Source organism: Platalea leucorodia (assembly GCF_965183815.1).
Source record: "Platalea leucorodia genome assembly, chromosome: 19".
In the NCBI taxonomy this organism is placed as follows: Eukaryota; Metazoa; Chordata; class Aves; order Pelecaniformes; family Threskiornithidae; genus Platalea; species Platalea leucorodia.
The window spans coordinates 6692001-6700920 of NC_138841.1; the positions used below are offsets into that span (position 1 = coordinate 6692001).

The 8920-nt window shown below is 55.6% G+C and overlaps 1 protein-coding gene across 1 annotated transcript; it reads right to left on the bottom strand.

The window, feature by feature from the left end:
- Nucleotides 1-247: 247 nt before the first annotated feature.
- TNNI1 (troponin I1, slow skeletal type) lies at nt 248-7039 on the bottom strand. Its single transcript, XM_082330006.1, has 8 exons — nt 7000-7039; nt 4713-4747; nt 3819-3860; nt 3039-3170; nt 2863-2952; nt 2203-2379; nt 721-831; nt 248-361 (listed from the first exon to the last, which is right to left on the bottom strand). Exons 4-7 carry the CDS (start codon nt 3162-3164, stop codon nt 724-726), a joined length of 501 nt encoding a protein of 166 aa, XP_082186132.1. The 5' UTR covers nt 3165-3170; nt 3819-3860; nt 4713-4747; nt 7000-7039; the 3' UTR covers nt 248-361; nt 721-723.
- Nucleotides 7040-8920: the final 1881 nt, after the last annotated feature.

Here is an 8920-nt window from a genome sequence, read left to right on the forward strand (position 1 = left end):
AATACACGTGCAGCCACGTGGGTACATCTCAGGCTGCACTCGCTGGAGGATGGGGGAGTGGGAGGACCATCAGCCGTCTCCGAGGCCTCTCTGCAGTGGTGGGAGGGGAGCGATGGCCAGTGGCCCCTTGGAGACAGCATGGCCTGTGCAGGTGATACCGGGGAGCCGCTGTGCTGGGGCCATGCGGGAGCAGGGCTGATGGCAGTGCTGAAAGAAAGAAGCTCAGACCTCCTTCCCACATAGTCGTCCACGTGCTTCAGCTCAGTGGTGAACTCAGGGTAAGGGTGTAAAGAGCACAGAGGGGCAGCAAGGGAAAGGGAGGCAGGCAGCAGGGGTGCGGAGGCTCTTCTTCCCAATGCTCCTGTGGGAAAGAAAAAGAGCAGAGCAGTGGGGCAGAAGAGGGTTTTTCGGGCTGCTTTCAGTAGCCTGAAGTCAGTGCCGGCGATGCCCATGCTGTGCAGGCTGAGTGTGGCATGGGCAGCAGATCCTGGAGAGCAGGGTAGGACAAGCTGGGAGAGGAGGACAGCTGCTGGCAGGGCCTCCATGGTGGGGACGTGCAGGACAGGCACCCGTCCCAAGTGTGGAGTCGGCGATGGGGCATGTGATGCCTTTTTCTGCAATGAGTGGGGGCAGTTTCTGCATTTGCCCGGCCACAAGCACAGATCAGGGGTGCTGCAGGGAGCATGGGGCATCGCAGGGGAAGGAGGACCGGTCCCCTACCTCTCACTGGCCCGTGGGGGACTTGGCAGCATCGAACATCTTCTTTCGCCCCTCCATCCCCGACATGGCCTCCACGTTCTTGCGCCAGTCGCCCACTTCCACAGGGCGCTCCTGCGGGGAGGGACGGGGACGGGGGCTGCAATGGCCGTGTGATGGGGCGACCAGCAGCCCCACGCTGTCCCACCCCGTGGCACAGAGCCCAAGCAGCACAGGGAAGGCAGCTGCCCTGTTGCAAACACCCCCTCCCTTGGAGCCAGCTCTGCCGTGTGTCCCCGCACATGGATCTGACCGGGAAGATGGCAAACAGCGGTCTGATCTCCACAGGGAAGTCTGGATTCATGTGGATACCCCCCCAAAGCCTGGCTAAGTTGTGTTAATGCACTAGAAGGCACAAAAATCCCGGAAAATTTCTTTAGGAGGAAGAAACCAGCACATAGAACTTACTCAGGATTTACACCAGCACAGCCGGGTAAGTGCAAGCAAAACCACTTTCTGCATAGACCTCCTAGCCCACATAAAACCCATCTCCACCTTCTCCGAGCTTTTGGAGGGGACTGGGATTGCTGACAGTGAGAGCCTGGCAGCCGCTTCCAGAGCAGAAAGGGGAGATGACGGCAGCTCTGGGAGCATGCCCAGGTGTCTGCTCTGCCAACCCACAAGCATTAATAGATTACAAGCCATGCCCCAAAATCATCTCACGACATCTAAAATAAACTCAGAGCTATTCACCACCTGGCGTTGACGACTGTAAACACAGTTTTTATCCAAAGGACTGAAAAACGTGCCCTACTAGCAACAAGGGGAAAAAAATGGAAAAATGATTGAAAATTGAGATTCTGATCCAACCTGCTGAGCTGGGACCAAGGGGTAAAACCCCTTTGGGGAGAGGCACTAGGAAAGCAGCACAGCTTTTGCAGTTGGGGTGCCTGCACACCCCAGGCAGGTTTGGGCATCCCTCTCTGTCTCTGTATTGAGAAAGACTTTCCCCTCTTGCATCTCTGCAAAGCCAGTGTGAACTGGGCCATTGATCTCGGGCCAAGCATGCTTGCTGGGCTTGCTCTGTCTTATCTAATCTGGGTCTGGGAGTTTCCTGGGTGTTTTCTGGGCGTGATTGCACCGAATAGGAGCTCTCCTCGTTCCCTAGAAGACCAAAGACTAAATGCTCTGCAAGGGCAGCTCAATGGACATGCTGAGGGGGCCCCAGCTGAAAGACCCCCACATGCTCTGGGAGGGAGGGGCATCATGGATGTAGCCCTAAATCTCACTTATTTTCATCCACCAGTTACCTGGCCCAGTCAAACTGCTCCCATGTGGTCCGACAACACCCCGCAATGGGCAGTGCCCACGAGGACTGCCCCGTGCTATTTCTGAGGCTTACAAGGGATGAGCACAACCCACGCAGGCTTCACAGGGGACCTTGGAGAAGGGCAGGGGCAACCCTAGGAGGTCACTCCCTCTCTGACCTCTAGAAGAGTCACCCACCTTCTCCGTGTCCTCCTTCTTGACAGACTTCAGGTTGGCTCTCAGATCCATGGAAACCTTGTGCTTGGAGCCCAGCAGAGCCCTCAGCATGGCATCAGCGGAGACGCGGACTCGCCGCAGCGGGGGTCGCTTGAACTTCCCTCGGAGATCAAGCACTTTGATTTTCAGATCTTTAATCTGCAGGTTGAGGAAAGGAGGAGGAGTAGGAGGTCATTGCGTGGCTGCCTTGCACAAAAAGCTCCTGTGTGAAGCAGGGGTCTTTGTCAACACCCAGCCCCAGAGGGGTCTGCACGTCTCTTGCAGCCATGAGGACCACCTTCACCAAGGGACTGTCCACCTGAGCGTAGAGCTGTTGTCATTGCCTTGCCCCAGCCTGCTCGGATGGCAGCCATACCACGAGAAGGAGCTCTCAGACCGACAAAAGATGACCAGAAGAGCAAGGAGGTTGCCTGTGGACTCAGTGGACAGCTTGAGCTCCCTGAGGCAGGGATGAACCTTGTGCTGAATGATGCTTTGCAGAGCAAATACCAACCCTTAGATAAGCCTGGTGCATGTCCCACATCCAAGCTCAGCCCAGTCCATGATGGACCCCCATCAAGACCCAAGCTACCATCTGGGAGGGAGTTAACGTCGAAGCAAAGGGCCCATCCTGCTTCCTACCTCCCGAGTATTATGGTTGCATTTCGCTTCAATGTCGTATCTCTCTTCATCCACAATTTCAACCTTCTCATGCAGCTCCCTGCACAGGTCCTGGGGGCCAAGCACAACAGGAGAGTGGTGAGCAATGCTTCCCATGCTCCCAAGGAGCTCACTCCACCCTCAGACCTGAGAAATACCTGGAGCTGGCTCAAGGAAAGCCCACTGGTGTGCAGTGGTGTGATCCGCTCAGACAGGTATCTTTCCTTCTCTGACTGCTTGTCCACGATCTCCTGTTCCCACTCCTCCTTCGCTTTTGCCAGCATCAAACTCTACGAGCACAAGTAAATGGCAGCAGTGTGAACAGGCAGGCTCTTCTGTTCCCCCTGAGCCTCCTTGCGCAACATCTGTAGGATGGGACAGTCCTGTCTGCCTCCCAAACCTCCTCCCTGCTGTAGCTGTCCTCCCAAAATCACTGCGCTGCTACAACACACATCAAAAAATCCCTGCACCTTTTGTGTGGTGACCCTGAAGGCAGGGGGAACAGCAGGGCCAGAGATACCGTGGGGCTGCGGTGGCGGTGGTCCTGATGGATGCTGACATCGGCACTTTCTTTGCATCAGTTTGCTCTGCTGTGGCAGTAAGTGATTTTCCCAAGGCCACAATGCGGGGAGCTCCCAAGCTTGTGCTGCAGAGCTGCTGGTGCACAAACACGAGGTTTGTGGCTTTAGAGCAGAAGGCGTCAGAGTCTCTCCCCACCTTAGTAAAGTGGAGGTGAGGGGAGGTTTGTTTGGTGTATGGACCACAAAACCCACATGAGTGAGGATTTTTGAGAAGACAAGAGGTGGGAACGGGAGCTGCTCCCCAAGGCCCATACTTCTGCTGTTCCTCATTGCTGTCCTACCGACCACGCACTTCAACCACAGCTCCTTTTCCCCAGCGAGATAAACCCCAGGGAGTTTCCAACCCTCAGGACTCACCTTCAACAAGAGTTTGCGTGAGGCTGTGATCTTGGATTTTCTCTAGGGGAAAGGGGAGGAAAACATAAAATACCCTTTGAAAACAAACTCGCAGCAAATGCAGAGTAGCATCACGATGGGTCCCGAAGGGAACGGCACTTACCTCCCTGCAGGCAGGTGTGCATTCAAGAAGGAGCAATAAGGAACAAGAGAAGAGATCAGGGTCAATAAGAGCCAAAAAGACGTGACAGTCAAGAAAAGCATCTCATGTGATTACAGTTGGTTTCCTTATTTCTCTATGTAATAGTTGCCACCTACAAGTGAGCCAGGTCTGAGATGTTGGCGTGCTCTGGAAATGCAGTAGGTGCTCAGAGCCACTGCTCAGAAAGCCAAAATGCCACTCAAACACAGCACACGAGCTGTCACAGTGCCCATCGTGCCAGCCCCAGCTCGGTCCCTACAGCTCGGGCCACAACACCCTCACTGACGCACTCCCCGCGCAGCCGGGGCCTGGCACGCAGGATGCTTGGATCCTGTTCAGGTTTGCAGGGCTGAGGCATCTCCATGTCGCTGCTTGATGAAAGCCTTGCAGGGAGGTTTCTCCCTTCTGTTCACACCGGGGAATATGGTATAGTTGTACGATGTGCTACGAAGAACCTCATGGCAAAGCAAGTGGTGCTGCCCACCTCGGATCCCTATTTCAGGATCTAGGAAATCTCCAAGGTTGGAATTGGGATATTCAAATGGCTAACAATTTTTATTTAAAGACAGTTTTTGCAAGGGGAATGGCACAGAGGTCTCGAGCATGGGCTGATCTCCCAGCTGAACGCCCCCAAAAACGGACAAGCTCAGCCAGCATGAGCAGTCCAGTGGCCAGGCGAGGATTTGGCGAAATGCAAGAAAAACTCGTCCTACTTACGGCTCTGGCATCGCGGCGTCGCGCTGTTCACCTGCGAAAAAAAAAAAGAGGAAAGAAGCTGAAACAAAGGAGCAAATCCCAAATCCACCCAAACCCAGCAAGCGGCAGCGGCGGTGGGATGCTCCTGAGGTCCGGTGCTGCCCCGTGCTGTCGGCGGAGGGAAGCGACTCTGCAGCTTCACCGTCCCGCTGTGGAACACCAAGATGAACCGCCTGGCTCCGAGGAAATGTTATTTTGGACAAGCTCCAACCTGCCTCCAGCCTCCAGCCAACCTGCCTCCAGCCAGCCTGCCTCCAGGACTCAGCCTCCTGCTCCTCGGGGGTTTCCCCAAGCGCAGAGCCGCTCCCCCGCCGGCTGCGTCGCCCACCCCAGCAAGGGGCGAGGGGCCGGAGGCGAGCGTGGCCGGAGAGCGCAGAAGAAACGGGGTGCCTTGAGGTCCCCCACACCACGTTGGCCCGGGGAGTCCCATCCCACAGCTCCCCGTGGGCAACTGCTGGGGCAGGGGAGCCAAAATCCATCTCAGGGGTGCCAGAGCAAGGGGCAACAAGTCGCAGCCAAGCAGCTGAGCAGATTCCTTTAGCATCCGTGTCCTCAGTGAAATACTCACAGTTTCATATTTTACATTCGCTTGGTAATCCTATGCCCCGGCAGCTGCTTCACAATGCACTGCCTCGCTAGCTTCCCCAGCGCTGCGCTAACACCTCCCTCTCTTGCCAAGAAGCTGGGGCACCGTGTAAATCTGAGTAACAGAAAAATGTGTGGGAAAATGCCAATCAATTTATTTTTTTTCTCTTTCCAACCAGGAGTAACAAACTGGTGCCACACTTAAGAAAGAAACAGCATTTTCCAGTGGTGGGTTTAGTCTTTTTCCTTAGAACTGAAATGGCAACGCTGGGATTTTTTGCCTCTATCTCTTTGCATCCCCCTAAATTTGGAAACTGTTTTAAACCCTAAAGATTCCTGATGGGGGAAAGAAAAAGGAACACTTCTGGTCTCAAACAGCTGCCCCCAGGTGTGCGTGGAGCCTGTGCCAAGCAAATCTCAGTGCACCTCCCAGCTCCGTCCACTTGTCCCTGTCCCCTCCCCATGCCCCCCGCTGCCTGTCCAGAGCCGTGGCCCAAAGGAATGGAGTTTGTAGGAGAAATGCCAACAATCCCAGCAGGAATCATCTACCTCGGAGCCTGCCAGATACCTGGATTTACAAAGAAAAACCCCAAGAATAGGAATTTTTTTTCTCCCAAAAGCCACATCAGTCAGATGCAGCCAGAGCTGCCTTTTTGGAGGTTTTTGGTGACACGACAAATGTCCCAGAGGACACGCAGGGAAGGCGGCTCCTCGTGCCTGACACCGGTGCACTGAGCAGGTCGGGTCCCAGCTGCTGCCCCCTGATTTATTCTGGGGCAGGCAGAAAATCCTTTGGCTCTCTGGAGGTGAGCAATGGCTGGGTGAAGCCTCTCAGCGTCTCCCTCCTTCCCCGTCGGAGCAAAGCCCAGCACCCTAGAAGGTGGGACCACACCGCACCGCAGGCTGATGACCTCTACCAAGGTCAATACATTTTTAGGGCCAGATATTTCTAAATTGGCTTCCTGGAGGACAGCCAGGACTCAGCTGTGCCGGTAAGACATCCCCAGCAATCCCATGCAGGGACTTTTGGGCTCCAGATGGATCTGGAGCATCCACAAGAGACTTTGCTCTCTGATGGGGACAAGAGGATCTGGACAAGCTAATTCTGCATTGTTTGCATCCCCCCAGCTGTGAAAACCTTAAAAAGCTTATTAAACCATTAAATCATGGAAATCCTTAAAAAGAAATAACCTCCAGTCAATCCTGACATCCTCCTCCATCCCAGGGGACCGGACACATACCACGGACACGCGCCCAGCTAACACGATGGCCCGCAGACGCTGCTCACAACCCTGAACCCAGCCTCCCCGGTCACACGAGTGACCGTGAGCAGTCAGGCTAGGACACAAGAACAAATTCTCCCCGAAACGGTCCTGTTTGCCAGTTTTCAGGAAAACCGAGCAAATCACAACTCCAAAGCCAAACTGAAGATTTTAGTGATATTTCTCCCTGTTGCGGTCTCACCAATCCTCTCTCCAAGAGCAGAAAAAATGTTTAAGCAACCTCAGACAGGGAGAAATTCAGGCAAATTTGTTGCTGGGGGCTCCTCTCTGCCACACCACCGCGTGCAAGGACCGGTGGTCTCACGCTCATGCCCGTGTCCCCTCTGGCACGCCCGGGGGGTCACGGGTGGGGGAACCCCCCAGGGCAGCACCTTACCTTGGGGCTGTGCAGGAGGGAGGTGATGCCTGGCCTCCGGAGAGCCGCGCACTGCCGGGGGCCGGTGGTGGAGGGGGAGTATTAAATCGCAGCCTGCCTGCAAGTGGTCAGTAAAAATAGCACAAATCCCCTCTCGTGTGCACACGTTTGCTGCGAGCCCCAGTGCCCCGTGACGTGCAGCACACACCTGGGGCACGGTTTCGAACACAGGGTGACACACGCACGTCGCCCGTGCGCGTTAGCACAACCATGTTTTCTTGCACCCGTGACCCCCACGCGATTTGGTGAATTCCTGTGCTGTTTGCATGTGAATCACCCCAGCTTGGCCGGCCCCCGCTGCCCCATGCCTTACGCACACGTGTGTCGCGTGTGAGCCCGCAGACATGCCGGGTTGGGCTGACCGTGGTGCAATGGCAATGCCTGGGCAGATGAGGTGTATTCTTCACGGCACATCTGCCTTGCTCCTCTCTGATGTAAACCAGCATCAGAGACACTGGAAAAGCCCTGCGTCTGCAAGGAGGCAGAAATCATGAGCCGAAACACTGCAGTGCTTTTTCTTTGCAGAAAGTTTCCAGAATTTTGTTTTCTTTCTTTTTCTTTTCTTTTTCTTTTCTTTTTCTTTTCTTTTTCTTTTCTTTTTCTCTTCTTTTTTTTCTTTTTTTCCTTTTTTTTTTCTGTTTTTTTTTTTTTCTGTTTTTTTTTCAGAAAGTCTCTGCAGGGAGGTGGGGGGTGCGAGCAGCCTGGAGAGCTGATGCGGCGCTGACCCCACGCAGGACGGTGCCCACATGCCGTGCAATGCTGCGAGCACAGAGCGATGTCCCCGTGGCAGCACTGGCCCAGGGGCTCCCTGGAGCCACCAGAGCAGGATGGCAAAGCTGCCCGGAGCCAGGACAGGGCACATTGCCAAGGGGTGATGGGCTAAAACAGCAGAGGGGGCATTACAGCATCAGGCCAGATGATCAGTTGGGACCAAAGACGGGGCAGTCCCCTCTTTGGGGAGTGGGACCAGCCAGATTTGCCCAGCACAGGTTGGGATTCTTGAACAACTTTCAGCGCCTCACAAGCCCTGATGTTTTCCCCTTGAAATTCCTGAAAAGCAGCAAAAAAGCTGCTGTCTTGCCCCCCTGCACCCCGCAAAGCCCCTTGCCCAGTGTCCCGGTGGAGGGAGGCTTCATGCGGCAGAGGACCGCGAGCAACACCTGTTCCCTGGGATATTTTTGGGGGCAAGTTTAGGAGCAAACAATTCCCAGCGTGCAGCCCAGCAGGGACAATGCCCGGTATTTTAATCCCGAGACTATTATGGTCGCGGAGGGACACGCAGCTGCATGCACGGTGCAGGTCCCGTGGTGGGGAGCAAAGACAGCCCCCCTGTCCTGCAGAGCAGGGGATGCACGGCCGCCTTCCCTGGCTCCTTCCCCCCTGCCTGGACACCAAGGGGGGAGCTGTGCTGTGGTGGGGGGTGATGCAGCAGCCCCCAGGCTGGTGCGAGGTCGGTGACGGTGTCAGTGGCAATGGCAGTGACAGTCCCATCCTTGTTTGACCTGCGCTAGTCAGGTCTCAGCAAGCACAGGAGAAACCCCTCTGCGCCCACCCTCCTCGGGGGCCCCCTCCAAGGACATTTCCCCTTCCCCAGCTCCAAGCGCCAGCACAGCGGATCTGCTCCCAGCCACCGAGGAGGAGGCTTTATACCAGCCCCGTTAGACCTTTATAAGGCAAAAGCCCCTGCAGGGCCATGCCTCCAGCATCTTTCCTCCCAGCTGCCTTGGGATTGTTTTCGGAGCACAGAGGAGCCAAAATTAGCCTGTGACAAAGGCGGTGCATTCCCCGCAGCCGTGCCCCAGGGACCCGACCAGCTCCTGCTGCCTGGGGGACGGGGGCTGCTTCGGATGCCATTTGCTCCAGTCTCAGGTTTCGTCCTCTG